This window comes from Corvus brachyrhynchos, unplaced genomic scaffold (assembly GCF_000691975.1).
Source record: "Corvus brachyrhynchos isolate BGI_N302 unplaced genomic scaffold, ASM69197v1 scaffold94, whole genome shotgun sequence".
NCBI classification, from domain to species: domain Eukaryota; kingdom Metazoa; phylum Chordata; class Aves; order Passeriformes; family Corvidae; genus Corvus; species Corvus brachyrhynchos.
In genome coordinates, this window is record NW_008238330.1 from 10,450,728 (window position 1) to 10,465,589 (window position 14,862).

General features: G+C 38.3%; 1 protein-coding gene across 3 annotated transcripts in view; it reads left to right on the forward strand.

Annotated features, from left to right (window-relative positions):
* Positions 1-14,862, forward strand: part of TOPBP1 (topoisomerase (DNA) II binding protein 1) — a 25,913-nt gene that overhangs the window by 479 nt on the left and 10,572 nt on the right. For all 3 annotated transcript variants that reach the window (XM_017734530.1, XM_017734531.1, XM_017734532.1), the window contains exons 2-18: positions 358-492; positions 1,043-1,186; positions 1,705-1,886; positions 2,003-2,196; positions 3,105-3,284; positions 4,187-4,356; positions 4,875-5,038; positions 6,014-6,261; positions 6,550-6,869; positions 7,638-7,810; positions 8,845-9,056; positions 9,620-9,900; positions 11,180-11,353; positions 12,305-12,414; positions 13,465-13,588; positions 13,968-14,120; positions 14,608-14,716. In XM_017734530.1, coding sequence (XP_017590019.1) covers positions 358-492; positions 1,043-1,186; positions 1,705-1,886; positions 2,003-2,196; positions 3,105-3,284; positions 4,187-4,356; positions 4,875-5,038; positions 6,014-6,261; positions 6,550-6,869; positions 7,638-7,810; positions 8,845-9,056; positions 9,620-9,900; positions 11,180-11,353; positions 12,305-12,414; positions 13,465-13,588; positions 13,968-14,120; positions 14,608-14,716 — 3,073 coding nt within the window. The remainder of the gene's footprint in view (positions 1-357; positions 493-1,042; positions 1,187-1,704; positions 1,887-2,002; positions 2,197-3,104; positions 3,285-4,186; positions 4,357-4,874; positions 5,039-6,013; positions 6,262-6,549; positions 6,870-7,637; positions 7,811-8,844; positions 9,057-9,619; positions 9,901-11,179; positions 11,354-12,304; positions 12,415-13,464; positions 13,589-13,967; positions 14,121-14,607; positions 14,717-14,862) is intronic.

The window sequence follows — 14,862 nt, forward strand, 5'->3', positions numbered from 1 at the left end:
AAGGGACATGTAGCCTGGAAGGCCTATGTGGTGGTCACTCATCTAAACACAAACTTTAGAAGGACACTGTGCATCGTTTTACATCTTGGGAGGTTAGTGTGAGCCAAAGGCACCATGTGGCAGGATCAGGTCCTGAAGGCTTCTGTGCTGAATATTTAAGTCAGAATATTGTGAAGACTCAAGGGAATGAGGGGGACACCCATGAGATGTTTTAGCTCTTTCTTCTGCCAGTATCTGTTTGCATGGTAGCTTTGTTGTGACCTGTTTCAAGGATATGCACTTGTGGAGTTTGCACAGGACTGCCTCTATTAATTACTTGCTAATTAGATAAATGTTGTATGCATCATTTACCTGCAGTCTATAAAAGAATTCCAGTCAGAAGAACATCTTCAGATCCTTGAAGAAGAAACAGTACTCAATATAAAAGAAAATGATAAATCACTTTACATTTGTGATCCTTTCCAAGGCGTGGGTTTCAGTCACCTCAAAAAGGTATGTCACCCAGCAACTTACTTTGAGCTCTATTGTTTTCATTTTTAGAAGCACTTGTGTCCACACTTGCATCCTGTATGTTCTCTCCTGCACTGAGTGTAGCAGTAGGAACTTCACTGCATCCTGTATTTAAGGAAGAAGGTGACCAGCAAACCATAATGATTATTTTCAAACATTTGGAAAAATAAATGGTATGGTTGGTGCTGGTTCTGCTGGAGTCCCTAAGATGGTTCTTACACCTTTTATCTCCTGATAAATGTGATTTGGTTTGACTGCCAGGAGTTGTCTAGTGGACAGAGATAGGCTAGCTGGAATTCTTTGACCATAGCCATAGCATTGGCTGATTTACTGAGGCCAGAAAATCTACAGTGATTGTACAGAAAATCCACAGCTGAAAGTGAAAACTGTCAGCTACCTGGAGATGCTAGAGGAGAGGGAGGACAGACCAAGGACCCTGTCTTCCTCAGAACTCAGGGACAAGGAAAGCCTTCCTAATGCCAGTGTACCCACTGCATATTTTCTTTGTGCTTTTCCTGTTATTTTATTGCAGCTTGGCTGTAGGATTGTTGGACCACAGGTAGTCCTGTACTGCATGCAGTCGCAGCGGTGTGTCCCGAGAGCTGAGTATCCCGTGTACAACATGACCATGGCCGACGTCACGGTGTCCTGTACCAGCCTGGAGAAGGATGTGAGGGTGAGGCCTTCCCAGGGATGGATTGTTCAGCTGGTTGTCGTTGACATTTGCTTTGCATGGCTCATTACTAAGGCAGCAGTCAGAGCATAGAAGTCTCCTTGTGCCTGTGTCTAGATCAATCCAGTCTTCTGTAGCTTGTAGACTATGTGTGGTTTGCTCACATATTAATACACCTCAAATATGATTATATGTGTTTACTTTATATTTATTCCGATATCCTTTTCTCATACTACCTAAAATGTCAACCATCTGCAAAATTTTGCTCATACAGCATAGTAGTGATGTTTTTATTTGGAGTATATTATGTTCTGCTTATAGTAAGTGCAAATAAAATGGAAACTACAGTTAGGCTTTTATGGCTTCCATATAGATGTATTTAGTATTTTTGAACAGTTTTTAGGGGAAATCAGGGACAATTGAAATCCACATTTTGGGGGGGTTTTTTAAGGTGAACATGACTGTCATGTAGGTTCTTTTTTTCCCCTGATAATTTTCTATATTTTTTTTTCCCCATCCAGGAAGAAGTTCACAAGTATGTGCAAATGATGGGTGGATGTATATACAGAGACCTCAACATGTCAGTGACTCATCTGATAGCTGGAGAAGTTGGCAGCAAGAAATACTTGGTAGCTGCTTCCCTGAAGAAACCTGTTTTGCTTCCCTCTTGGGTTAAGACATTGTGGGATAAGTCTCAGCAACGGTATGAAAAAAACAAAACTGATTTTGTTTTGGGGACTGGTAAATCTTATGTACCGACTAATTTCTTTTCCTAGTTGAGTTTACTTGGAAAATAACTACTTTATCTCACTCCTGTAGCATAATGAGGTACACAGATGTTAACATGGAGGACTACGCTTGTCCTGTGTTCCTCGGCTGCACGATCTGTGTAACTGGCTTAAGCAGCTCTGACAGGAAAGAAGTCCAGCGCCTCACTGCTGAGCATGGTGGGCAGTACACGGGGCAGCTCAAGATGAATGAATGCACTCATCTCATAGTTCAAGAGCCAAAAGGTAAAACCAACAGAGTAAATGTTGTTTGCACTTCTGGAGTTGAAGTAGTGTGAATGTGTGTAAGCACAAGAGCTGGAACTGCCTCTGTGTTTGCTTCGGTGTTGCTCTTACTGCTTCTGTTTAGGGAATCACTGTTGATGGCAAGAGTAACACAGGGTGCCTTTGCTTTGCTCTAAAGACATGAGAAAGAGAGCAAAAGAGGAAAAAAAGCTAGAGGCATAGATGGTATTTAAAGAAGGGAAAAGAGAAAATCCTAGAAGGGGCTAAAGGAAAAAAAATCTTCTTTTGGGAGAGCTGGATATAGAGGCATAATGGTATTTAAAGAAGGGAAAAGAGAAAATCCTAGAAGGGGGGGAAGGAAAAAAAAAAATCTTTTGGGAGAGCTGGATAGGACTTAATTTATACTGTGATTGAAACTGGATTGTGGCTTGATGTTTTTTACCTGATTATTCTTTGTGTCTTCCAAACTCCCTACTAAAATAAAATGAAAGCTCCTTTTCCTTCCTCTTGGGAAGATGAAAGGATTTTACTTTTATTGTGAGAAGAAAGGAAGGGTTTTCTTTTTTTTCCCCAATTTCTCTCTCTTTGCCTACAGTGAAATATCCTTGGACTTTTTGATTTTTTTTTTGTGTGTGCTTGAATGCTTTAAAGCCTTTTTCCCTTTTTTGTTTCTTTAATGCCTTGTCATACCATGAGTTAGCCATCCATGAGATTTTTTTTTTACTCTAACTTTATTTAGAGTATAAACAGCATATCAACAGTCCAGTAAAACATAATCTGTCCATTAAAATCAGTTATTTGAATTTATAAATTTCTTAATGTCCAGCCATCTTCCAGCAATCACTGTTTAATGCTTTAGTCTTTTAATGATTGTGATTTTTTTTTTAAATTTTGTTTACATCTGGAAGGTCAAAAGTATGAATGTGCCAGAAAGTGGAATGTGCACTGTGTGTCTGTGCAGTGGTTTTCTGACAGCATCAAGAAAGGCTTCTGTCAGGATGAGACAATGTATAGAATAGAGGCTGGATCAAAACTGCATAATGCACCCAGTACATCAACACCTACAAATGACACCAGCAAGCCTCATAGTAAGTAAGATATTTTAAAATGTGTTCAAATAAGATAGGAAATACTTGTATTAAGGAGGAAGAACTGTTTTGAGATGAGTAAGGTACTTGCTTTTACAGCAGTGGTTTGACAGTTTGGGTTCTAGATTCAGCTTAAGCATAAAACACAACAGATTGCTTTTATGCACATTGAGTATTCCAACATGTGTAGACTTGAAACATGTGGATGATTGTTACAAAAGTAAACTTGAATCAGGTGTATGATTTTCTGCTTGAGAGCCAGTGGTGTATATCTAGAAAAGCACAATAGTTTATACGTTTGTAGTTTAAAACAAGTGTCTGTAATGAATTTAAGCTTATAGCAGTCTTGGGGGGTGGGGGGAAAAATACTGATTTTGAAGTTTTTAATAATATTTTTCTATTTTTTTCATTATACACTTGGTTTTACTTACTCCATGATAGTAACAGAAAAGTATTTTGTAAGCCTGCATGGTGGCATGAAAGATAAACAGCTTTAGTGTGTGCACTTGGTACTGATTCCTACTCCTTTTAAGTTACAGAGTTTTGCATTGATTTCTCTACTATAGAGAATCTTTTTTAATTTTAAAAGTGTTTCTAATAGGTGGCCACAAAACTAGAATAAAAGCTGTGAAAGCAAGTCTCATTGGCTGCTATGTCATTGGTGTCATCCTTTAGGGAATAAGCAGGAGGGGTATAAGCACTTTTTCGAGTAAGACCATGCTCAGTCTGTGTGTGAAGAAAACAAAGGTTTTACTTACCTAGTATTTTTCATACTTCAGACTTTACATTTTTTTACAGCACCACAAAATCGTAAGTGGTAGGTTTGTATTTTCTTTAATGAAGCAGCAGAGAGAGCTGAGCCAAGTCTAATGCCTCTTTTTTATTTTTAACTTTATTTAAAGATCATACCCTTTCGGACGTCAGCCACATTTCCAATATCAATTTAAGCGGTGTTAATGAAACTGCATGTAGTTCAGCTATGAGCAGCAGACTGGATCCTCTTCCTGATGAGCTGGAAAACTTGGACATAAGTTCTTTTCAAGCCCCTGAAGATTTGTTAGATGGGTGTCGAGTATGTTTAACAATGTATACTTTGAAATGTTCCATTTTAACAAGTGAAAGCAACTATGTTGAAACACTGGCACTTTCTGCTTGAGTAAATTGTTTCCGTGGTCAGCAACGAATATTAGATATCTCCACATGCTGTAGCTTGTGTGTGTCTATGTGTGTGTGTATAACTGTATTAAATATGTAGTAGAAATATAAAATTTTATATTCATAGGCATCTGTATTCAAACACTAGAGTGAATGGGTTCTAGAATTAGTGTGTGGGTTTATTTGGGGGGTTTTTTTGTTTATGCGATTTTGGGGGTTCACTCCATTAGTAAACATTGAAGCTATGCTAGATTAATTTGCAAAGATAAATTAATCCGTTTATAAATGCTTAACTTTTTTGCTTCTTCTCAGAAGCTGCAGCACTACTCTCTGTGTTCTGCAGCAGTTGAAACAAATTATATGAAAACATTCTATTTTTTTAAATTTTTTTTTTACATTTTTGCGGCTTTGTGTGTTACTCTGTTCTCTTTGTAGATCTATCTCTGTGGCTTCAGTGGCAGGAAGTTGGACAAGATGAGAAGGCTTATTAATTGTGGTGGTGGTGTTCGATTTAATCAACTTAATGAAGATGTTACTCATGTCATTCTGGGGGAAAATAATGATGAGCTGAAACACTTTTTGGACAAAACGGCTCACAGGTTGTGATAACTATATTGCTTAAGGTCTAGTTACACCTTGTTTTCTTTCTGCCACCACCTTTGGGGTCCCCAGCACAGAAAATATATCAACCTGTTGGAGTGAGTTCAGGGGAGGGCCACCAAGATGGTCAAAGGGATGGAGCACCTCTCCTACGAGGAAAGGCTGAGAGGATTAGGTTGAGAAGGCTTTGGGGTGACCAAATTGTGGCCATCCAGTACCTGAAGGGAGCCTACAAGAGAAGTGGATAAGGACTTTTGGCAAGGACATATAGAGACAGGGCAAGGAGGAATAGCCTTAAACTGAAAGAGCAGAGGTCTAGATTGGATATTAGAAAGAAATTCTTTGCTGTGAGGGTGGTGAGGCTTCTCTGGTTGTCCAGAGAAGCTGTCGTGCCCCATCCTTGTAAGTGTTCAAGGCCAGGTTGGATGGAGCTTAGAGCAACCTGGTCTAGTGGCAGGTGTCCCCTGTTCATGGCAGAGGGGTTGGAACTAGATCATCTTTAAGTTTCCTTCCAAACCACTGTATGATTCTTTGGAATCACATATTGATATTGATTCCAGTTCTTGAGTTAAATGAGAAGACTTAAAGCTAGTGGTCATATGTATATCCTCGTGTGCTTTCCAGTACTGTCTTTGGGTAGCTACGAGTGACCTCAGTGAGTAGAAAAGCAAGTGTTCTTATTGGTGAAAAGAGGTGTTAACATGTATTTGTTAGTACATTGAGGAGGAAGAACTTGGCAATGCAGCAGTGGCAGATGTAATTTATGTTATAGAAAATAATTATGAAATACTCTGTTCTCAGACTGAAAGAATTAAAAAGTCTCTTAAGGGTTGTAAATTGCCCAAAGCTTGCTCAGTATTAGTGTTACAGACTTTGTGCATGTGTGTGTATATACTGGTATTTTTGGAGGAGGAAAGAAGATTCACAGGTCTGAAACCTGCTGTAACTTGTTTCTATAACATTTTATTTTATAGGCCTCATATAGTGACAGCAAAATGGTTGCTGGAGTCATTTGGTAAAGGTTGTCTCTGTCCAGTGGAGCACTATATCCCTCTAAACTACCAGCTGTTAGAGAATCCAATTTTGGAACAACCTGGAATGAAGTCAATTTTTCCCAAAAAAAACAGTCTCTTGAAGAAAGATGCTGTGAACATGGTAAAGCACCAGAAAGCTGCTGAAGATGACTTCCTCTCTCAATATGTAAATAACTATCCTACACTAGGTATGTTCTAGGCTCAGCATACTGTAGAAAGTTTAACTGCTCATAATTAGCATTTGAGCTTGCAGAATTTGCTTATTAAAAATTTACCTGTATCTAGTATGTTAACTTCTACTTTGTGTTTTAGAATTCAAATTTAAATAGGCCTATATAGAACCGTTTTGAACTAAAACCTGGCTGAAAACAGCACAATACTGTGATTTCTTCATGAAACTGTTTTGAGTTGTCGTTGATGTTCTTGTCAAACAATTATTACACTTGTTTCTTTTTTATTTTTCTTTACCGTTTCAGATGAAGTTGAAAAACTAACATCCAGAACCTTCAGTGATGTTACTAACTTGACTGCTCAAGGAGAGAATCAGCCTTCTGTCTGTAATGGGCCTTTGGCAGAGTCTTCTGCACTGGCTGAAGGAGGCTTATTTTTCAGAAAGAGATTTCTTCTTCTGGGTTTTGATGAAGAGGACGAGTCCTGCATTGCAGATATTATAAAGGACAATGCCGGGGAAGTTCTGCCACTGCAAAGCAGAACCATTGCAGACTATGCTGTGGTACCTTTATTAGGGTGCACAGTGAAGGCAACTGTTGGTGACGTTGTCACAAATACATGGCTGGTAAGGGAGTTACACTTTTTCAATTCCCAAATAAAAAGTATCTGTATTAGAAATTTGTCTTGTCAGAATGCAGTTATTGATGGCTTAAATATAAGGAAGATACTGAGATATTAGCCTCATTTCATTTGAGATGTACTGAACGAAAGCCTGCATTAAAAGCCTCTGCAACTTTAGGATGTCCTATCTGTTTCACTTCATTTTCTACAGGATTTTTGAGTAGGACTTCATTGTCATGACCCAGGCTTATATGAGGTCTGACAGCATTGTTTCTAAATGATGAACTCTAGAAGGAGCTAGTTGACTAACAATGATTTAATTTGATATTTTCGTTTCTTTCATGCTTTTTATAGCTTTTTTTAAATTTGTGGCAGAAGAGCAAGTCACCTTTATAGCTTAAAAGTCAAAGAATACCAAGGATATTTGTCAAGAGCAGGCACATGATATAGACTACCAGCTGTTAGTAACTTTCAGTATTCAGTAACTCCCTGTGAAGTAAATCTATACAGATCCTCAGATCATGCACTGAACTGGAAACCTCCAGTTTTATGGGAATCTCTGGGGTTGGAACTTCAGTAACAGAAAAGTTCTGAATAATGCCTCATTATGTCAAACTTGACAAAACTGACGTGGTCTAAAAAAGAATTTGTCTGATCCAATGGGGAACAATTTGTCTCAGGTGTAATGATGGAAGCAGGATTGCTCATTGTTGAGTTCATAAATGCTGTTGTAGCCTTGATTTACGTTTTTCTCTCTTTCATCTTCTTGAAGATAACATGCGTGGAACAGCAAGTCCTTTTAGACATCCGATCCAATCCTCTCTTCACACCAGTCCTGGTAATGGAAGGAGCTACCCCTCTGGAAGATTGTGTTCTTTCTTTTAGCCAGTTCATCGGTGCCGAGAGAGACTCCCTTGTTTATCTGGCAGGAGTGCTGGGAGCCAGGTATATCTCCTGTTACTGTTTCTTCCTGTTCTTAAAGAGCCAATGTGCTGCTATTATGCATTTCATTTCTTTTGTACAATATTGGAGTTAAAGCTCTTTTGAATTCCATTCATTTACAAAACCTGGTGCTGAAATGAGACATCATTATATAGTTCTTCTATTTTCCTCTCCTTTAAGGAAATATAATCAGTACTCACACAGTCTGATTTCTACCAGAATATGCTCAGTCTCTTATTTTCCAATAACTGAGTCTCAGCAACTTTTTATTCTGCTCTTGAATCAATCAATGAAAGTCAGGTTTTCTGGTGTGGCCTCCAAGATGCCCTTTGATTATCTAGGGAAGGACCACTGTTCTTCTTCAGTACCATCTGGCTCAGCCTCGTAACCATGGTGAACCCCATTCACCATCCCAGCTCCTTAGAAATGGTGCCCTATTTACTTAGAGTTCATCAAGATCTTTGAAAAACTTTAAGAAAAATGCATTTAGTCACGACATGGCAAAATTGTCTAGCTTGGAGTATCATTTGATCTGGTTTGTAGCCTATCTGGACTAAATTCTTGGTGAGTTCTCAGTCCTGCCATCTTTTTGCAACACTGTGTCCTTGATAGTAAGAGAAAAACCGTAATATAAAAAAACCTGTTGTTCATTTGGAAATGATGCTTGACTCCGGAAGGGAAGCAAGCCTGTTCCATTCATCTTGCTGAAGAATGTTAGGCCCAGTGTATGATTTGAAAATGGGATATGTAAAGATTGCTGGAATATAAGAAATATTGTTTTCAGTGCTGGTAGAAGCAAAGCATTACTGTGTAACTTGTTTTTGTTGTTGTTTTGGGGTTTCTTTGGGGGAGGTGGGGTTTCTTTGGTTTTTTTTTTCTTTTCTGTAGGTTAGGCTGTAAAGTGCTAAATGGGTGGCCTTAGGTATCAATTCTATTGCTTCTTTTTCTGTTGCAAGAATACATTTTATAATTGTATAAATGTACCCTAGAATAATGTTGTTTATGACTAAACGAGTGTTTTATCAATCTAATTGCAGAGTCCAAGAATTCTTTGTGCGGAAAGCCAGCGCAAAAAAAGGAATGTTTGCCAGCACCCATCTTGTGGTGAGAGAACCGAACGGCTCCAAGTATGAAGCTGCAAAGAAGTGGAATTTGCCAGCAGTCACTGTAGCTTGGCTTTTGCAGTCTGCAAGGACAGGAAAGAGAGCAGATGAAAGCAAGTTCTTGGTTGAAAATGTAGAGGCTGAAGGTTGGTTCTTAGCAAGTTTAGGAATATGATTGTGTCATTGTAGTGTTTGTTCATGATAAAGAAAGCAGGTATGATGAGATTTTTTTCCTAACACCTTCAAAGTATTAGAGCTAAAGGATATTTTTCCAAATATTAACATAGAATTGTAGATTGGTTTAATTTGAAGGGACCTTAAAGATCCTTGCCCATGGACCAAGACACCTTCCATTAGACCAGGTTGCATGTGCAACCGTATTTTTTCCTGGTGTTGAGTTGTGATTACAGAAGTGATACCATGTGTTTGCTGTAAATCTGGTGAAGCCAGTGGGGTCTTGTGGTTATCAGTCAGTTGGATTCAAGCTCAGTGTCTCAGCTTTGTCCTTTTTGGCACATATGCTGCTCTGTAGCTTGCATGGGAATTAATGACAGATCCACGTTAGGACTTCAGACTTGTTAGTCTGCAATGATTTGATGCCCCTCTGTTCAGTTCTTCATGGTTGTTGTTTAAATAAGAGTATGTGGGGTCTGTGTTCAAAAGAACAGTGTGCTTCCTTACGTTTTCTTTGTTTCTTTTAAAAATACAGGGAGTTTCATTACCCAGCTTAGCAAAACACCAGCAACTGTTAAATCTCCCGATTCAGAACCTACTCATCTCCTTGAAGCTGGAAAAAAAGGAGCTGTGACCCCCCTTGATATCAACAGGTTCCAGAGTAAAGCTTTCCAAGCTGTAATCTCTCATCATACTGGGAAGACAACCCCTGTTGCACAAGGGGGACCGCTCCAGAAAGAGCCGTCTTTACATCTTGATACACCATCAAAGTTTCTTTCCAAAGACAAGTTGTTCAAGCCTTCTTTTGATGTAAAGGTGATTACTGCAAAGCTTTTAGTCTGTGTGGCCACTACTGTTTAAGATGTGCATAAACTTAAAAGCAGCACAGAAACCTGTGTTTTTACCCATTTTTATGCTGTTCATATACAGACTTTCCCTTTTGAATAAAGCCAGGAAAACTGGCTCCTTTATTTATATAGTTTACTTAATGACCTGTGGACTAAATTTATTGACTAGAAAGTGCTGTAATGTCCTTAACAAAGCTTCTTTGTGCTTATTGCATCATATGCTTGTGTGTCCTACACCTCAGACAGCATCCAGTCGGTGTTCTTTGCACCTAAAGACTGATAATAACAAGACACCTTAAAATTGCTCCAGGTATTTGGAAACAAGTGTTTGCATTTTCTGATGAAATGCTGCTTTGATGACATGTTCTAATGTAATAGCTTTAGAGCAGTTACAAAGCTATTGTTGCAAGCTGAAAAATGTGTTGGGGTTTTGGGTTCAGTGTCTTATTCTGAAGGCCACAAAAGGCTGGAGAAACCAGCAAAAAACCCCCCCTGACACTTAAAGAGTATCTGTACTGGAAGAGCTCTTGAATGTCTCAGGTGTGCTTTGGTAGGCTTTGGGTTAGTTTTTAATTTTCAAGGCCTTAACTGAAAGGTCAATGCATTGAATTCCTGCAGTGTTAGGTGTTTTGGGGCGTTGCTTGTGGGTTGTCTGTTCTGTTGTGGGGGGTTTTCTGTTTTATTTATTAATCCCTTTGCCCACAATAGGACAAAACATGTTGCAAATGTAGAAGAAGCCAATGTTCTCTTTAGATAGTTCTGATTCATGAGGAAAAAGCTCTGATGATTTTCAAAAGCAATATATTCTAGACCAAAATTTCTCTTTTTGTATAAAAAAGGACAGTGTGAAATGGTATTTTAAAGGTGCAGATAGAATCACATACTCGTGCATCTCCTGTGGGGCAAGGTGTAAGTACAATGAAAGTAATTGGTTGGGGTTAGGAATACCTGTGTTTGGTCACTGGCTTTTCCACTGAGGGCAATTCTCAGTGATGGCAGTGAACAGAGAGAATCTCGTCAGAGAATCTCTTGTCTTCTTTTTTTGCTTAAACAGACTCCAAGATTAGGTTTGTCTTGTACAGCTTTTGTGCAGTGGTATTACAGTTGCACTTGGTAGCTGCTCCTGTAGTTTGCTGTCCTGGTTTAGGAGTATGAACTCTTACTGTATTTGTAAAACTAAGCACTTGAGTGAGAATTTTGTGAGGTGTTCATGAAAGCCAGTCAGTTTCTTCTTTCTTTTTTGGTAGGATGCTCTGGAAGCTTTGGAAACTCCTAGAGGTCCTGAACAAAAAACCAGGAAACTGAGTACGCCTCTCTCTGAAGTCATCGGCAGAAACTTGAAACTGGCTCTGGCAAGCAGCACAACACAGGCAGCAGCTCTTTCTGCCAGCCCTCAATTGGCTGCTGCACAGCCAGAAGTGGTAGGAAATTTGGGGGTTTAGTTGCTGGAGCATAGGTTTGATTAGGAAAAAGCTTTATCTTTTGTGATGTAAGTTACAAAGGAATTTGTGAATTGTTATTTGTGATCTGTTTGAATACAAATTCATGTGATTATGTGTTCTTCAATGACAGTTAAAGGAAGGTAATATAGAAGAATTTCCTCATGGAAGGCAAAGAATTTTAAAACCTTTTTCTACTGTCTGTACTACAGTCTTGAAGAATAAGCAGTTGCTAAGTAACATGGCATATAAACATGTACCAATTTAGATTTTGTAGTGTTGGGGTGAGATACCACACTTAAGAAATTCTCAGGTTCCAGCTGAACAGGGTTAGATATTTTGTCTTGGACTACAGTTTGGAGTTCTTTATTAATGCATGTGTCTTCTTTTCATGCCTTCCTCTCGAAGGTGCTGCTCTGGTGCTTAATAGGAGAAAAAAAATGAGAGAAAACAAAAGGGTGTAGGAGGAAAGGGAGCATTTATGCATTGCTTGCTATGTTAGTGCACTGTTTACTTTTGAGGAGGGTCAAGAAAGCTAATGAGCTCTGGAAAGGGAAGGCTACTACTTCTTATTTTGTAGCTCCTTAGTCTTACTTGTCTCACTCCTCTACAGTGAAATACTTCAGTAGTGTCAGGTTTGATAATTCCCTAATTTCAGTGTTCAGCCTGTGATGAAAGGAGCAGACTCTGTTCTAGGGAGACTGGTTGAGAATGAATCTTTTGTCTTGACATTCCTAGTGCATGGTATGTTAATAATGCTGGATTTTGAGCATGAGTAGGGGAGCATCAGAAATAGAGGGAGTGTGTTTATCTTACCTTTCTTGTCACTGTGTATTTTACTACATGCTTCACTAAATATTAAAATATTTTTGTTATTGATACAGAAGCCTTCCAGTCATGACTCTCCTGTTTTTATCCCTGCTGCTTGACCAGGAAGAAGAGCCCAAGCCTCTAGCTGATGCTGTTATATATGTTAGTAAAAAACTTAGTAAGAGGCAAAGGGAGCTGAATGCAGTAGCAGCTTCTCTTGGAGCAGACTACAGGTACCAGCCAATACAAATGGCTTCAAATAACTACAAGTCTTTGCATCCTAATACGCCTTTTGCTATCGCTAAACATTAGATTGCACCATCTTAAACAGCAGTCATGCACTCGTGATGTGGAACGAGGCCATCTTTCCCTGCCACGTCCCCAGTCCCTGTATTCTTCATAATGTTTGTCCAGAAGTCTTCTTGAACTGCAGTTTGTTTTTTGGGTTTTTTTTTCCTTTGTTTTGAAGAAGTTTAGATTTTGGATGGTTTAACATTTGCTTTATATTTTACATTTTGAATCTGATGTGAATTTGTGTGTGTTTCTCTCTGTCTCAAAACAAATTATTTTCTAGATTTGAAGCATCTCAAGTCAGTGAGATGTCAGTGTTCTTAGAAAAGCTTAGGAAAAATAGGTTGTCATGAAGGGAAACTACCAACTAACATTTGTGATTTAGTCAGATTTCTGCTTCCACTAAATCTGATTTATGTGTTTTGTTACTGACTTATATAAGTATTATTATTCATGGTGTGAAGGAAGTTGCCCTTATGTTTGATAGTAGCTTAGAAATGCTGAAGATACTTGGATTAGATAGCAAGTACTTGTTTTTATCAGTTTAAAAACTAACAGTCCTCATTTTGTTTATTTTGAGCTTCAAGGATCAGTATTTCACTTGCAGCTCAATATGACAACAAAAGAAAAAGCTCTTATCTGGGATCACACATTCTTTTCAGAAACTGATTTAAAATTCCACTCACTTAAATAAAAACAAAACAAATCCTGAGGCAAAACCCCTCCTTTCCATATGTTTCCATATGTTTATCCTATTTAGTTTATTTTCCTCAGGAATGCTTTCAAAGCAGTTTGAAATTGTTCTATCATGAAACTGAATGCTGTCTTTTCTGGCAAAGAACCCACTTTCTTTTCTCATTGTTTATTGAGGCATAACAAAATAGGCAAAACTACTTTAACTTGAATAAGAGACAGGACAATTTTTGAGCTGGATTTATGATACTTTTTGATAGAAATTTCATCTTCAAGTTGTATTTTGTTCTCTTTTCCAGATGGTGCTTTGATGAAACAGTAACACACTTCATCTATAAGGGAGGACAGAATGATAACAATAAAGAGTACAAATCTGTTAAAGAACGGGGTATACATATTGTTTCAGAGCACTGGCTTTTAGAGGTATGAAGCTTGTTTTGTTCTCTATTTAAAAGTAAAGGGAAATAGACGCTTAAAACCACTTCTATGACAGTGGATTATCTGTATGCATTTATACTAAACATATATGAGGAATAATGTTTTGCATCCCACTTTGAATTAATAAATTGAGTGATCTCTTTTCACTGATATACATTTACCTTTTTTTCCAGGAGGAGAAATGAATTTTCTTCCACTGAACGCTTCTGCTACTTTTTTCCCAGAATGGCAACCACCTTTTTCCCCTTGTGCGAAGTACTTTTTTTGACAGTGTTTCTGTTGTACTTTTCCTATATTTAGGTGTGAAACTTCTTTTATCTCAATCACTCCCTCATCTTCCTCTTATTAACTGATGTTCCTACAGAGTGCCCGAGAATATAAACGGCTTCCTGAATCTCTCTTTCCTCACACTTACAATCCCAAAATGAGCTTGGACATCAGTGCAGTGCAAGACATCAGGTTCTCCTCCTGCTCCAGTAAACCTCTTTCAACTGGAAAACCAGCAGAGGAAAATGAGGTATGATGTGTGATAGGAATGTGTGTTCCATGGGGTGATTTGGATTCAGCTAGTAGTTATATTGACGTATTAATAAAAACATTAATACTTATTCAGTAATGAATAAGTACTGAATCAGGCTTAGCTAGTGATTAATAGCAGCTATTGCAGATGTTCCTTAAGGTTTTTCTGCATTTGTAATATTCATCTTCTAGGGCGATGGAGGAAAACACAGGCATTTCAGGATTTGCTTTCCAAATTTGAAAAGATAGATGTCTTTTCTTTTAGGTAATGAGAGCCAAGGTGTGAACTTGCTTTAATAGACATTAAGCCTGCAGACTAGGAGTTGTCACCCATGTTACTGTTCTACTGTCATTGCAGTAGCAGAAAGGTTAGATTTACTCTAAGGCAAGAATAATAATCTTCAGAGTTTATACAAGTGTCAGACATGGTTAAAAAGAATAAAAGAATGTTTTTTGTGGAATCTACTTGTCTTCATTGGTTTTAGATTATTCCAGTGGATGAAGATGATGCTGATGATGATGTAACTACTGACCAGATAAAGGAAATGGTTGCTATAGGGGAAGAACAAGCTGTAGCAAGTGAATCCAAAGGAGGTAAATGTAAATCACTGTTTTCATATTATTTATGGAATATCAAACTATCAATATGAGTCTTTGCAGTTCCAGGTGCTGAATGTTAAGATCGGGAAACTTTAGGTAGCATATTTATATACTGGTCAAGTACAGCTAGCTTTTATTGC